Raw genomic sequence first — 15,997 nt, 5'->3', positions numbered from 1 at the left:
TGATAGAGTGGAAGGCAGAGGGGGTGGGAACGTTTATAAAGAGAGAATTAGAAATTAAGCATAGCTATGGAACTATTCCAAAAATAAATCTAGATAAATCAAATATCAAAAGGATAGGGGCAGCACAGTGGCATAGTGGTTAGCACTGCTGTCTCACAACGCCAGAGACCCGGGTTCGATTCTGACCTCGGGCGACTATCTCTGTGGAGTCTGCACATTCTTCCCATGTCTGCGTGGGTTTCCTCCGGGTGCTCCGGTTTCCTCCCACAGTCCAAAGATGTGCAGGTTAGCTGGATTGGATATGCTAAATTGTCCCTAGGCGGAGTTACAGGATAAAGGGGGAATTGGGCCTAGGTGAGGGTGCTCTTTCAAAGGGTCAGTGCAGACTCGATGGGCCAAATAGACTCCTTCTGCACTGTTGGGATTCTATGATAAATCCTGCAACAAAGACATATGAGTAGGGATTAATATGTAGACACTTTTTAGATGATACATTCCCAATATTACTGTACCCATGGGTGTTCCTTCCCTGCCTGTGCCTTTTCTTATGATATTAATGAAAGAGTGAAATAATGATCAAGTGAAAAGTGTTTAATTGTACTTTCAAACATTCTGATTGATCTGCATTAACAATTGTCCTTTTAAGAAATGTTTTGTCTTATCACATGGCTTCAATGATGTCATTATGTGGGTGGAGCTGGGCTGTGGCTCTGGGGCTTACTTGCGTTTTGGTTTGGGCTGTTCTGTGGCTCGGAGTTTTTTTAAACTTTTGTTTTCACATTTGGCTGCTGAAGGATCAGAAAGAGAAGTATTTTGGCCTGTCTCTCTATTTTCAATTGTACAGAATCATTCCAAGGAAGAAAATCAATAATTACAGTTACCTACTATTTTGGTAAAAGTGTTTTTTGGTTTATGGGATGTAGTTATTAAATTGAAACAGTCAAAGGGGAAATTTATTAAGGGTTATACATCGAGTACTGTAGCTGTGTGGGGTATTTATGTTGATAGTTGATAAAAATGCTTACCGTGTTTGTTTATAAAAATGTTAACTAAACCTGCGTTTCACAATGGCGTGAACGGGCCGCAGGGAGTACCGATTCTGGCCCCTACAGGGAGCCAGCATGGCACTGGAGTGGTTCACGCCGCTCCAGCCTCCCATCCCGGCGCGGACTGTGCGCCACGCCAACTTGCGCATGCGCGTTGGCCTCCCTCAGCGTGTTGGCCCTGACGCAACATGGCGCGGGAGGTCAGGGGACGGCGGGTAGGGAAATAGGCACGGGGAGCAAGAGGCCGCCCCACCAATTGCTGGGCCCCGATTGCTGGCCATGCCCCATCGGAGGCCCCCCCCCGGGGTCGGAGCACCCCCCCCTCACAGGCCGCCCCCCGACCATGCACGCAAAGTTCCTGCCGGCTGCAACCAGGTGTGGACGGCACCGGCGGGACTCTGCCTTTTTAGAGCGGCCGCTCAGCCCATCCGGGCCGTAGAATCGGCGGCCTGGCCGCGTTCAGCGGCCCAGCCACGTACAGCGGCCCGCGACCGCCGCCACGCGCGGGACTGGGAGAATCCTGCCTTTTGTTTTTGATTAAAAGTGCGTAAGGCCTCTGTAGAATAACACCTGAAAGGGAGACTCTTGTGCTCCTCATAACCAAAATTAATAAAACAGTTGTAGGCCAGGGGAACTCCATGATATACTTTGGAGTTTTCTAAACAAAACGTTTACAAATCTAGATTTAAAGAAGCAGAGAATACAAAGAATATTTTAAAATATTGTTAATGATGGATGATTCAAAACATGGAGAACCATGTAACAGCAAATAGAAAAATAAATTCAATCTTCTTTGGGTATGTTCCTATCTAAACATTGGCTGATCAGAAAGGGGTAGGTTAACTTTTAGCTAATTTATCATTGTTTGCAAGTTATAGATTGTTGTGGTTATGAAGAATATTTTATGAGAATATAGTAGCACCTCGCAGATATCCGTGATTCCAGTTGTTAAGAATGGAGGTGCACCTGAAAACGTCCGGCCAGTTAGAATGGCATTAGCAACAGATGTAAACATTATAAAAAGCAACGATAACGCTCTATCACTTCAGTAAGTTAAGACCCCCATTTGGCATTTAATTGTACTCCAAATAGCCTCAATGTTTTTGTCTTTATTGATTTATTTATTCCGAACATCATTTTTGGACATTTTCAATGTTTTTGTTTAAATTTACCTTACTAATTTTAATTTATGTCCTGTAGTTTTACTGCCTTGGTTTAAATTGAAGAAATGTCCTCGCTTTCTTCTTGCTATTTTTCAAATCGGTTTCAACAAATTATCCAGAAATTGAAAGCAATGTATCCACTATCCCAACGCGAATTTGAAGACCAACACCTCATCTTCCAATTTATTTGTTCATGAAACGTGAACGTCGCTGGCTGTGCCAGCATTTATTGCCCATCCCTAATTGCCCTTGAGGGGTCAGTTAAGATCAACCACATTGCTGGGGATCTGGAGTCACACGTAGGCCAGACCAGGTTAAGGATGGCAGATTTCCTTCTCCAAAGGACATTAGTGAACCAGATGAGTTTTTATGAGAATCAATAATGATCATCATTAGTCTTTTAATTCCAGAATTTTAAAAAATTGAATTCAAATTTCCCCGTAGCACATTACAGCCTTCTGTACTCAACTTTGAGTTCAACCACATTGGGGAGATGGTGACATAGTGGTACTGTCACTGGACTAGCAAACCAGAGACCAGGTGCTCTGGGGATCCAGGTTCAAATTCCACCATGATAGATGGTGAAATTTAATTCAATGAAAGATCTGCAATTAAAAGTCTAATGATGGTCATGAAACCACTATTAATTGTTGAAAAAAAAAACACCTGATCTTTAGGGAAGGGAATCTGCTGCCCTTACCTGGTCTGACCTACATATGATTCCAGCCCAACAGCCAATGTGGTTGACTCTTAAATGCCCTCTGAAATGCACATAGTTCAAGGGCAATTAGGGATTGGTAATAAATACATCTTTGGCAATCTCTCTTTTGCACCAACCTATCACCTATCTCCATTCTGCCCGACTCTTCAAGTATTTAGTTAATCACATTTCTATCCCTTTTCAGTTCTGTAGGAGAGTCATATGGACTCGAAACATTAGGCGGGCTCCCTCTCCACAGAGGCTGCCAGACCTGCTGAGTTTATCCAGCATTTTCTGTTTTTATTTTAGATTTCCAGCATCTGCAGTATTTTGCTTTTACCTACTATTCAGTCTCCTGTGCTTATGTGTGATGCTTCATAATTGTATTACATTTGAATTAACTTTATCTGCACAAGAATATAACTGATTTAAATTCTCACTAAAGTCTTACATTGCTTCTCCTGTTTCTGCTGTTCCACCAATTTTGGAGCAAACAGCAAGCTTGGCTAAGTTCGAGCTGGTTCCAGGAGCCATATAATTTATGGAGACTGAAAGCGTTGGGGAAATATTTAGGATACAATCAACATTTCCTCTATTATATCACAATCATAGAATTTACAGTGCAGAAGGAGGACATTCGGCCGATCGAGTCTGCACCGGCCATTGGAAAGAGCACCTAACTTAAGATCCACACCTCCACCCTACCCCCATAATCCAGTAACCACACCTAACCTCTTTGGACACTAAGGGCAATTTATCATGGCCAATCCACTTAACCTGCGCATCTTTCGATTGTGGGAGGAAACCGGAGCACCCGGAAGAAACCCACGCAGACACGGGGAGAACGTGCAGACTCCACACAGACAGTGACCCAAGCTGGGAATCGAACCTGGGACTCTTGAGCTGTTAATCAATTGTGCTGCCCACTGTACTACCGTTCTGCCCACATGGAATGAATCCCTTTCTTTTATCATATTTTAATTTTTTTTTCCCAATTGAGGGGCAATTCAGCGTGGCCAATCTACCTACCCTGCACATCTTTGGGTTGTGGGGGCGAAACCCACGCAGACTCAGGGAGAATGTGCAAACTCCACACAGGCAGTGACCCGGGGCTGACATTGCACCCGAGTCCTTGGCGCGGTGAGGCAGCAGTGCTAACCACTGCGCCACCTTTCCTTTTTAATTATTTTCTTCAATCAGTCCTAATCTGTGGTAGTTTAGTTACAAATATTCACGTGGAACCTTCTCAAACGCTTTGTGGAAATCTAAATAAAGCTATACTGTAGGTATGTTTAAAAGAGTCTGGAATGATAGATGATGATCGCACAACTCACTGATTTAGATGATATTTATTTAATTTCCATGCAGCCCAGATAATTTGCCTGAATTGCTTCCACCATAAGATTTGTTTTGATCTGGTTTGCACGTCAGAATCCTGCTCAACTATCAGTTCTTGCAGCACATCTTTCACATGAATTATCCAACTTCCATCTCCGTAATTTCCTATTCACGTATGTCACTGAAACCCTCACACACAATTGCCACCTCCAGAGGTAAATTTACCAGTGTTCTCCTTATTGGCCTCCCCACCTCTAAATACCTACTCACGCCAAACTATTGTTGATTGGATCCCATTTGGCACCACATCACAGTCTTATGAGACCTTCACTGGTTTACTGTTCTTTAACATCTCAAATTTTAAATTGTTGTCCTTGTCTTTATGTAATCAATGGTCTCATCTCTGTCCAACTCCACCGTGACAAAATGTTATTTATTCATTCAGGGGGCCTGGGTGTCACTAGCAGAGGGCCAGCATTTAATTACCATCCAAATTGACCTCAAGAAGATGGTGGTGAGCCCACCATGTGACCCTGTGGCTGGGGAGTTGGGAGTAGGTCGTGTTGGATGATAGACGTATTTTGCAGTAGCTCTACAATAGTTAATTAGTGTTGGTAGTTTATTATTTTGTTTATCCTAATTATCTTTATCATACAGTTGTTTCATAATGAATTATTTAAACTAGATGTTATGATGTTTATCATTCACTTCAGCCAGTCTACAGAACATAACAACCCCCACAACCCAAAGATGTACAGGGTAGGTGGATTGGCTACACTAAATTTCCCCTTTATTGGAATAAAGAACAATTGGGCATTCTAAATTTAAAAAAAGACCATCACTGCGAAAACCATCGACTTATGAGACAAACGGTTGCCATGTAACCAGGTAATGCTCCAATGTGTGATTTCCAACTCACAACCTGGTGTGTTCTGAATATTTCTGGCAATGTACAGCATCTAAAGAAGGTACAAATTAAAAGGGAAGTTGAGAAATGCCGCACATATTTCAATTCTGCAACTAATTATCCAGCTTTATCCAATGTTTGTTTTGAATGCCGGTGCCAGCTGAAGATTTTATCATTTCCTATTCATTTTCAGTTGCATTCTCCCCAAGTTGGGAAACTATAGATCGAGAGTTCATGCTATTTTATCCATGTGTTATGACTGGCTGTGAAAATTAACTCTTTGAAATTTGAGGTCACTTTGATCAGCAAACTGCAACAATCGATAAATGAATGTGGTAATCTTGTGATCACAGCAAAGGCTGATTGTTGTTTTGAAATGTCATTCAATCTTCTGCAGACAATGATGATCCTTCTAAAACAGGGGTGGGCAAACTACGGCCTGCGGGCCGCATGCGGCCCGCCAAAGGTCTTTATGCGGCCCACCAAGTCATTAAAAATAAAAAATAAAAATTAAAAATTTTTTTTTAATTTTTTTTTTAATTTTTAATCATTTTTTTAAGGTTAATGGGGGGGGGCTGTTGGGTCACTTACTGGTATAGGGTGGATACGTTGACTTGAGTAGGGTGATCATTGCTCGGCACAACGTCGAGGGCCGATATGTTCTATATGAGGCACCCAGAATCATAATCGGGTGAAGTAATTATTTTACTTAATATACTATGCGGCCCTTTAAAATTGTGAATTTCTGAATGTGGCCCTTGCACGGAAAAGTTTGCCCACCCCTGTTCTAAAAGGTCACCGTGCCGAAAGCAATTAGCTTGTGTTAAGAGTTGAGAATTACTGAAAAGCTAATGGAAACAGATTTTTTTTTCACCAAAAATTCAAAAGATGTTTTATTTGTTCATGGGATGTGGGCGTTGCTGAAAAGGCCAGCATTTATTACCCATTCCGAATTGCCATGTGGCAACTAGGGGCTTTTCACAGCAACTTCATTTGAAGCCTACTTGTGACAATAAGTGATTTTCATTTTCATTTTTCATTTTATTTTTTAAAACCACAGACTAATCTGTCTCTGATGGTATCGTTTAACACATCCCCGAATTTGCAGTGTTCAACCAGTCTTTGCAGGATATTGTGCAATTGATTCACCTTCTTCTTGGCTGCGCTTATGAAACCTCAACCTTTCTGCGAGGGGCAGCACGGTGGCCTAGTGGTTAGCACAACCGCCTCACGGCGCTGAGGTCCCAGGTTCGATCCCGGCTCTGGGTCACTGTCTGTGTGGAGTTTGCACATTCTCCCCGTGTCTGCGTGGGTTTCGCCCCCACAACCCAAAAACGTGCAGAGTAGGTGGATTGGCCATGCTAAATTGCCCCTTAATTGGAAAAAATAATTGGGTAATCTAAATTTATTAAAAAAAAACCTTTCTGCGATGACTGAAGGTTTTGGTGAATAGTAGCCCTGTACTTTTCCCACTATGTCATTGTAGGTTTTTGTGCCTGGCTTTTCAGGCTGTACCAGGCTCCTTAGCAGGTTAACTTTAGCACTACCTTGCTTCCTTTCTCCTCAAACCAAGGCACAACCCCAGCTCAACCTAAGTTTTCCTTTCATGTTTTACAACGCCCCCAGCTCTAAATCTGTTGTCACAGGGTAGTTGCTACTCCCGGTGCTCCCGGTGCTGTTGTGGATCATTTCGGGTAAAGCTTCTTTCCAAAGTTGTTTTCTCCAGATCCCTCGATGATTTTTCGGTTCCTCCGGTGGCCGCAATCGTTGTTTTGCTCCCCCGGCGCCAGCTTTCGCGTAGCGACTATTTTAATGATTTATTTTTCTTTTCGGGTATCTGTAAACGCTGTTGGACTTTTTCTTTCAGGTGCCTATGAACGCTGTTTGCCTACCTTATCGCCAATTATTATGTGGAGGTGTTCAAATTAAGTCTGCAGGCCCCAGAGGGTCAAGCAAATGAAGAGCTTTATTAAGAAGATGTTCACAGTACAGGCTGCTATGTTACACTGCCCATTTGCCTGGGCAAACGGCCGCATTATGTGCCCAGTCTCTTAAAGTGTCCCTGTTCCACTGCAAGGTTGCTGATGTGGAAACACTAGACGTACCATGATTACAAAGTCTGGCGTCAGGCACATGAGCATGTCCCTCCCAGCAGAGCTGGTCTTAAGTGATTAACTCCTCAATGTTGGGAAAGTTGGCTTGAGAGAGTACAAAATTATGAGAGATATAGATAGGGTGGATAGGAAATAACTTTTTCCCTTAGTAGACGGGCCAATAATCAAGGGCATAGATTTAAGGTCAGGGGTAGGAAATTTAGAGGGGATTTGAGGAAAACTTTTTTATCCAGAGGGTGGTAGGAATCTGGAACTCACTGGCTGAAAAATGGTAGAGGCGGGAACCCTAATGTCAATTGGGGGCTGGTTTAGCACAGTGGGATAAACAGCTGGCTTGTCAAGCAGAACAAGGCCAGAAGCGTGGGCCCAGCCTCCCCACACAGGCTCTGGAATGTGGCAACTAGGGGCTTTTTACAGTGACTTCATTTGAAGCCTACTTGTGACAATTGCCGATTTTCATTTTCATTTTTTTTCAAGAAGCATTTGAAAAAATGAATGAAAATCGCTTATTGTCACGAGTAGGCTTCAATGAAGTTACTGTGAAAAGCCCCTAGTCGCCACATTCCGGCACCTGTCCGGGGAGGCTGGTACGGGAATTGAACCGTGCTGCTGGCCTGCTTGGTCTGCTTTAAAAGCCAGTGATTTAGCCCTGTGAGCTAAACCAGCCCCTAGCTAGTAAACCAGCATTTAGATGAGCACTTGCAATGCCAGAGCATACAAGGCTAGGGACCAAGTGTTGTAAAATGGGATTAGAATGGTTCGGTGCTTTATGGCTGATGCAGAGATGATGGGCCAAAGGGCCTCTTACTGTGCTGTAAAACTCTATGACTGCTGTTGAACCGTCTTTCGGAGTTGGCAGACCTGACAAAGGTACTGCTGGTGGTACTTCTTCAGTGCTTCCATTCAGTAATCCATTCACTGGCCTTGTCAGAGAGACGCAACGATGAAGTGCAAATATATTTCCGTTAAATTGCAAGGAAATTGCTTCTTCAAAGAAGGTGCAACGTAAATAGTAATGGTTGGGTTAATATCCTCTTAAAATCTGCATGTAAATATAAATTGGGGAGTGATGGACTGGTATTGTCCCTGGACTTGTAACCGAAATACCCAGCATAATGCTTTGGGACCTGCGTTCAACATCCCACCGTGGCAGATAGTGGAATCTGGATTCACCATCTAATGACGACCATGAAACTATTCTTGTAAAAACCCATCTGTTTCACTAATGCCCTTTAGGGGAGGAAATCTCTTGTCTGGTCTGGCAGGCCTGATCCACAGTAATGTGGTGGAATTTTAATATGTACAAAATTATGAGGGACATAGATAGGGTAGGTGGGAGAAGTCTTTCCCCTTGGTAGACGGGTCAGTAACCAGAAAGCATAGATTTACGATCAGGCGCAGGGGATTTGAGGAAACCCTTCGCCCAGAGGGTAGTGGGTATCTGGAACTCACTCCCTGGAAGGGTGGTAGATGTGGGAACCCTCAGAACATTGAAGAAGTATTTAGGTGAGCACTTGAAATGCTAAGTGCTGGAGAATAGAATTAGAAAAGACGGGTGCTTGATGGCCGGCACAGACACGATGGGCTGAAGGGCCTCTGGGAACATCTGAAGAAAGCAGCAACGTAGGTCAAAACCAGAAACAATCTACTAACGACACATTGCTGGACGTGGGGCATGGCTGCCACAATTCTGTGAACCTCAGCGCTTTCTCTATCATGTTACATACACACATACACACACACATACATCTTGTTGATACTCAACTGAACGCCTCATAACTCAAGACTTCCACTCAACAGCCCTCCCCGGCTTCCTGTCCTCGCAAACATCACGGCCCACACATCCCCCGATTGAAGCAAAGCCACAAGCTGGTTAAAGACATCAATGCTGCACCTCATTTACCGCTCCACGGTAACCCGTTAACCCACCTACTGCTCGCCTACCACCTCAGCGCCCCATATGGAGAACCCTTAATAAGCCAAGGTCTACCAGCAGAAAATTCTTCAGATCAAGCAAGGGGAAACACGGGAAGTCACAAACAAGTTCCTAGCGGAAAACCCCATCTGGCAAATGGGGGACTTCGGGCTGCCCCAACAAGGGTGGTCCTTGCTAAACAGGTTCGGGACAGGCCAATATGCAGCCAACTTTCAATACTGGGGCCTCAGTACAAACCCATTATACACTTGTGGAGAGACAAACTCAACGTGGTACATTACCCGAGGTGTGTCCCCTCTCCAGACAAAGTGGTGGACTAATCACCTTAAACTCAGCAAATGAAAAGGCTTCGTTTGGGTTCTGGGATTTGCGTTCGCTCAGTAAACAATTACAACACTGGGGTGTAAAACGTGGAAGTTTATATAAATGGTTCAGCTGCAAAGTTGTGGAGGTTCTGATTTGGTTCCCCCCCCCACCCCGCCAAGACCCTAAACTGAGAGTTTTGGAAAGTAATATGTAGATTCCATGCACCCAACAAAGTAATAGTACCCAGAAAAAGTCGGTTCAAACAGAGGGAAAAAAAATTATTTCACTCATTTAGTGAGCGATAAATTAAGCAACAAGGTTGTGACAACCTTTATTCTCCAACCAATTTATGATCTTCAGGGTTTCAGTGGATTTTCACAGTAACTTCATTACTGTGTTAATGTAAGCCTACTTGTGACATTAATAAAGATTATTATTATTTGCAGTTAAGTTTCTTTGCACTTATGAATGGCTGGGATTCTCCGACCCCCGCCCCGGCTGATCGGAGAATCCCGGGGGGGGGGGGGGGGGGGGGGGTGCGAATCCCGCCCTGCCACCCTGACGCTGGCTGCCGTATTCTCTGGCGCCATTTTTCAGGTGGCGGCTGGACTCCCGCCACACGGTCGGAGGCCGTTGACAGCGGCCGCACCGCCGATTCTCCGGGTCCCAATGGGACGAGCGGCGGTCCATTTTTGCCCAGTCCGGCCGGCATGAATTACTCACCTCACGCACGGCGGGACCTGGCAGATGAGTATGCGTGGGTGGTCCTTGGGGGGGGAGGGTGGGGGGCGTGGGGGGATCCGGCCCCGGGGGAGGTGCCCCACGGTGGCCTGGCCCGCGATCGGGGCCCACCGATCTGCGGGCAGGTTTGTTCTGTGGGGGCTCTTCTTTCTTCCGCGCCGGGCCTCTGTAGGGCTCCGCCATTTTTCCCGGGGGCCGGCGCAGAGAAGAGAACCCCCCCGCGCATGCGCAAAAATACGCCGGCCGTTCCCCACATGCGCAGATCACGCCAGCCCTTCGGCGCCTGCTGGAGCGGCGCCAACCCCTCCAGCTTCCATCTATGCCCCAAAAATGCGGAGAATTCCACACTTTCGGTGGCTGTTGACGCCGGAGTGGTCGCCGCCAGTTTTCCCGCCGGCGTGGGGACTCAGTCCTCAGAAGGGAGAATCCCGCCCAACCTATCTCGTGATCTTGTCATAAAATAAAAACCTGACTTGTTCCGAGATATGTAACCATTCATTAGATCGTCAGCCCTGTTTATTTGCTGAGTAATGTTTCACATTTAACACCACATATTTATCCCAAGGCTTTCTCTTAATTCAAAGAGCAGAATGTTTTGCCCAGCCAAAAGTCCATTGACCATTGGCAGAACCGGATAATCCCAGCGGTGGGCAGGGCCGGAAAATCCCGCTCTATGTCGATGAAAGGTCTGAGTGGGTGGTAAGGCTGGAGGAGGTTACAGAGAAAGGTCATGAAGTGATTTTAACACAAGGATGGGAATTTTAAAATGAAAGGGTTAATGAACTTGGAGCCGATGTATGTCGATGTATGCCTGACTATGAAGCACAGTGAGATGACAGCTATCATTTTTGTCCCCGCTTTCTCCCAGTGACTGAAATACGATGACATTTTTATTGAACTTAAAGCTTGAATATTTGCCAGTCGTATCTCACCTTCTAAAGCATCCCTAAGGATATCTGAAACTTTGCATTTGATCTCCCTCTCCTTTACCCATTGATTAAAAACTGTTTGAGCCTTCCAAGTTAGTACTTTACATCACTATGCCCTGATGCAATCATTGAAGATTGGGACTACTTCTTCCTCAAAAGAAGAGCTTGGCTCTCTCGACAGTATGTGCAGGACTCGAGCGACAAGTAGGCTTGTGATGAGAAAGCTGTTGCAGGATTTAAAGGCCTGCAGAAAATTAAATGATCCCTGATTCCTGAAGGGTCAGCAGGTAATTCAGTTTTATAGCCGCCAGTATACCTGTGAATACTTGAAGATTTTCTGTGCTGCTGTGCGAAGATTTTCAGAAAAGATAGCTGCTTTTCCAGGTGCGCAGCGATGTCATGGCAGCACAGAGCTTACAATTTCTCTGCTGCTGACCACAAAATATTGACGGACTAAGTGAGATGAAGCATGGGGACACACAAGGGGCGAAATTCTCCGACCACCAGCAGGGTCGGAGAATCGCCTGAGGGCGCCTAAAATCCCGCCCCCGCCGTGGCAGAGATTCTCCGCCACCCGGGAAGTAGCGGCGGCGGAACCTCGCCACTCCGAACGGAGAGGCCCCTGCGGCGATTCTCCGGCCAGGATGGGCCGAAGTCCCGCCGCTGGGAGGCCTCTCCCGCCGCCGAGGTTTGAACCACCTCTGTAACGGCGGGATCAGCGGCGCGAGCAGGCCCCCGGGGTCCTGGGGGGGGGGGGGGGCGGGGGACAATCGAACCCCGGGGGGTGCCCCCACGGTGGCCTGGCCCGCGATCGGGGCCCCCGTCTCAGACTCCGGGCCAGTGCCCTGGCTGCACTAGTTTCTTCCGCGGCCGCCACGGCCTCCGCCATGGCGGAAGCAGAAGAGAACCCCACATCGCGCATGCGCCGACGGTGGTGTCAGCGGCCAGCTGCCGCTGACGTCACTGCCGGCGCATGTGCGGACCGGCGAAAGCCTTTCGGCCAGCCCCGCTGCCGGGGGTGCCGGTTTTTTGCGCCGGTCTTCTGGTGGCAACCGCTCCGGCGCGGGGCTGGCCCCCAAAGGTGGGAGAATTCCCCACCTTTGGGGAGGCGGGACCCCTGAGTGGTTGGCGCCACTCCCCTACTCCGGGACCCTCCGTCACGCCGGGTAGGGGAGAATGCCGCCCCTGAAAAACACACAAAGGTGGAGTCGGAGCCATGTGGTGGGAGGAGGCAATGGGGTTCGCCCTCACTCTCGGGGCTACAGAACAGAACCTGAAAGAGTTCAATAACCTGACATGGGCAGGGAAGGTAATAACATTACTCTGTTTCTACGTCAACGGAGAACAGAATGTCCAGAAGAGGCAGGCCATGAGGATAATCCTTGAAATCAGGCAGTATTTGGCTAATGAGGAGCAGTAAATGGAGTTGCGAGGAAGATGTTCTGCTTTAGCTGACAGTAAGAGAGAGGTTGTTGGGGCTGTGTGTGTAAAGCATTGTTGGCACCTGTTGCAGTAGTAACTGAATCCGTCTGTCAAACAACATCCAAAGTGTCATTATCTCTCTCGCACTCTCCTCTCTCGACAGTGCACACCCACTCTTCACTCCTTTCCTCTCCACCTGCAGTTCTCAATGAGGTAGATCAGGGGGAGAAGGATAATGACGATGATGATATCACGGTTCCCTGTTAAAAGCACGGCTAATGTTAAATGCTAACCTATTCCAAATCCCAGAACTAAACTTGGAATGCGTGCTCTCAAATGAATTTTGCATTTGTTATTGAGTTAGGAAAGATGTGAAGATCAGAGAAGGGTGTCCAAGGCATTTTTGTGATGATTTTAAACAAAATATATGTTTATTAAACAGTCAATCACACAAGAAAGTAACTAAAATTACACTTAACTACATTAATGGCTGTCCACAGCATCTCTAAATTTACCCAGTTCCAAACACTTCTATTTTCCTAACCTCAGAGCTAAACCTCTCCAAACAACATCCCATTGGTTTTAAAACAATAAATGAAATCCAGCAGTAGAGAGCACACCAGGCACCTATATCTTTTGGGGTTCATTCTGACTTAGGGTAGAGGTAACTGGCTTCTCAAACAGGCTTTCCCCAGGCACAGCTAGTTGGGAGTTGACAGAGCTACCTGCTGTGCACTGCAGTCTCAAAACAGCTCCTTTACATCGGGTGAACTTGCCCTTGATATACTGCTTTTCCGTTTGATCTTCCCTTATCCGAACTAACCTTCAAAGACCATCCTACCTAGGCCAAGTCCTCCACTTTATCCCTGTAACCCCACCCAATCTTTGGACACTAAAGGACAATTTAGCAGGGCCAATCCGCACATCATTGGACTGTAGGAGGAACCCGGAGCACCCAGAGGAAACCCTGCAGACACGAGGAGAACATGTGAACTCCACACAGTCACCCAAGGCCAGGATTGAACTTTGTTCCCCGGCGCTGTGAGGCAGCAGAGCTGCCCACTGTGCCACCGTGCCACCCACTGCTGCCCACTGCCTTACGTAATTATTTGTTCACAGTGTTGCCACGCGAATAAGCATATCAAAATCCTAGATCCACCAACCCAGCAAACCGGTCTTTCCTACAATTTCCATTTTAAAGTAGTTTGTATTTCTTTAAACATACCACCACCAGAACACATTCCCATTACTGGATACCTGACTTTCCCATTTGATCCCAATATCCTTATACTCGCTCTGCTTCTACCCTCAGATCCGATCTTTATGTCTGCACCACATTCCTTTTCCATCTCACCCACCAGCTCAGAGACTTCCACCCAGGGGATGAAACACAATAAGAATGAAGAGTTAGCAAAAGGCAATCCATGAGAATGAGTGTTGAGCGAAAGAGGACTCAGCCATTACATGGTAGAAGCTGCTCTTGGCTGACACAGCTGAGGGACAGTGCTGCCGCCAATGAGGGAAGTACTGCGTGCAATTTAGTCAAGTTGATAAACTCATTCCGTTCCGCATATCATTAATTTTTTCCCTTTCAAAGTGACCTTCTCTTGTCAATCCAAAGCAGCATCTCCCTGTTTTACATTGATGTCTTCGGGCAATAATTGCAGAGAAGGAATGACAAAGTGACTAAGTCCGCAAAGAGGGCCCACCGCTATGATACACAGAAGTAAAAGCAATATTGCAGAGAGGGGGAGTGGGTAAGGTCAGCGCTATTCCATGAGCAAAATTCAGATGCGGCAATAAGGCTACCAAACAACGGGACTGAGCGAGCAACTTTTTTCTCTTTCATAGGATATGGGTGTCGCTGGCAAAGCCAACTTACATTGCCCATCCCTAATTACCCCTTTCAACTGAGTGGTTTGCGCGGAGGGCTGTGAAGAATCAACCACAATGCTGTGGGTCTGGAGTCACATATAGGCCAGGACCGGGTAAGGATGGCAGATTTCTTTGTTTAAAGGGCGTTAGAGAACCAGATGGGTTTTAATGGACGAGTTCAAATGATAAATACATCCCTATAATGTAAATCACTTAGCATCCATCATTTGTATTGCCATGCCTGAACAATTTTCTTCCAATATTTTTCCCAACATTATGGTCATTTAATGACATTGCTCTGTTATTTTAGCAGACAGGTTTGACAGGATAAAACCTATGAAAAAATATAGAAGAATGCTGAACAAACATTTGAACTCTCATCTGTTATTGTGGGAATTAGGCATTAGACGTGTATCTTATCGATATGTGCCTGGCATTATCTGAGAAGTAAATAAATAGCTGAATTGCTCCATCATGCACTTAATGAAATTTTTCCTTTTTATTGAAAAACTATTTGTAAAGTTTGAAGTTGTATATTCCAGCAATGCTTTCAGTGTGAAAACCATTGAGTGTAAATTAAAAGAGTTTGCCGCGTGTAGAACTTTAAATGTTGCTTTTGCAGACCAGGTTGAGGGGAGAGGGAGGAGAAGGGGGGGGGGGGGGGGCAGGGAATGGGGGGGGGGGGGGGTAAGTGGCAGGGGGTGGCAAATGGCTAGTTCAGTTGGCTGTAGGAGGCTGGAGTATGACGCAGAATGAAGGCAACAGCGTGGATACAACACCCATAGCGGGTGTTGACGGGGGCCTGCCCCTTCGCCTTGTCCCACACTTGTAGAGTGGTACCCCTCAATATATGATCAATTGTCTCTCTCCAATGTAGAGAGATTTCCATGGCTGCCTGTGGACTATGGCTAATTGCCTAAATTACTCACCACGGAAGGAATTTCACAGGCAGTCTCGCGATCACTTTGTTGTGGGTCACAGTAGAGTCTAAGCTTCTGTATTTCTATCTATTTAATAAAAAATAAAACATTAGTCATGAAGAAAACAAGTAAGCAGATCCATTGTTGTAAATGGTTTGTGTGGGCCAACTTATTACAATACCCAGTTGATAGTGGCTAACATTTGTTTTTCTTCTTTTTAAAAAAAAATAAATTTAGCGTACCCAATTATATTTATTTCCAATTAAGGGGTAATTTAGCGCGGCCAATCCACCTAGCCTGCACATCTTTGGATTGTGGGGGTGAAACCCACGCAGACACGAGGAGAATGTGCAAACTCCACACGGACAGTGACCCAGGGCCGGGATTCGAACCCGGGTCCTCAGCGCCATGTGCTAACCACTGTGCCACCGTGCTGCCCCCGATACTGGCAAACATTTGATTGAATTTTACAATGTAAAATAATAGTTCTGTAAAAATTAATTCACAGGATGGGGGTATCATTGGCAGGGTCAGCAAATATTCTAATTCACTTTTCACACCCAGTGCTGCTCTTCGGCAGGCCTTTGTCTCTTTTGATAG

At 45.9% G+C, this 15,997-nt stretch overlaps 1 protein-coding gene across 1 annotated transcript in view; it reads right to left on the bottom strand.

Moving 5' to 3' along the window:
- The window catches only part of si:dkey-225n22.4 (collagen alpha-1(XXI) chain), a 229,012-nt gene that overhangs the window by 154,776 nt on the left and 58,239 nt on the right, over positions 1–15,997 (bottom strand). The window contains exon 7 of the mRNA XM_038810217.1: positions 15,407–15,484. Coding sequence (XP_038666145.1) covers positions 15,407–15,484 — 78 coding nt within the window. The remainder of the gene's footprint in view (positions 1–15,406; positions 15,485–15,997) is intronic.

The sequence above is a fragment of the Scyliorhinus canicula genome, chromosome 10, assembly GCF_902713615.1.
Source record: "Scyliorhinus canicula chromosome 10, sScyCan1.1, whole genome shotgun sequence".
In the NCBI taxonomy this organism is placed as follows: domain Eukaryota; kingdom Metazoa; phylum Chordata; class Chondrichthyes; order Carcharhiniformes; family Scyliorhinidae; genus Scyliorhinus; species Scyliorhinus canicula.
Note: the sequence above shows the minus strand (reverse complement) of the source record. Positions and strands in the feature narration are given on the sequence as shown.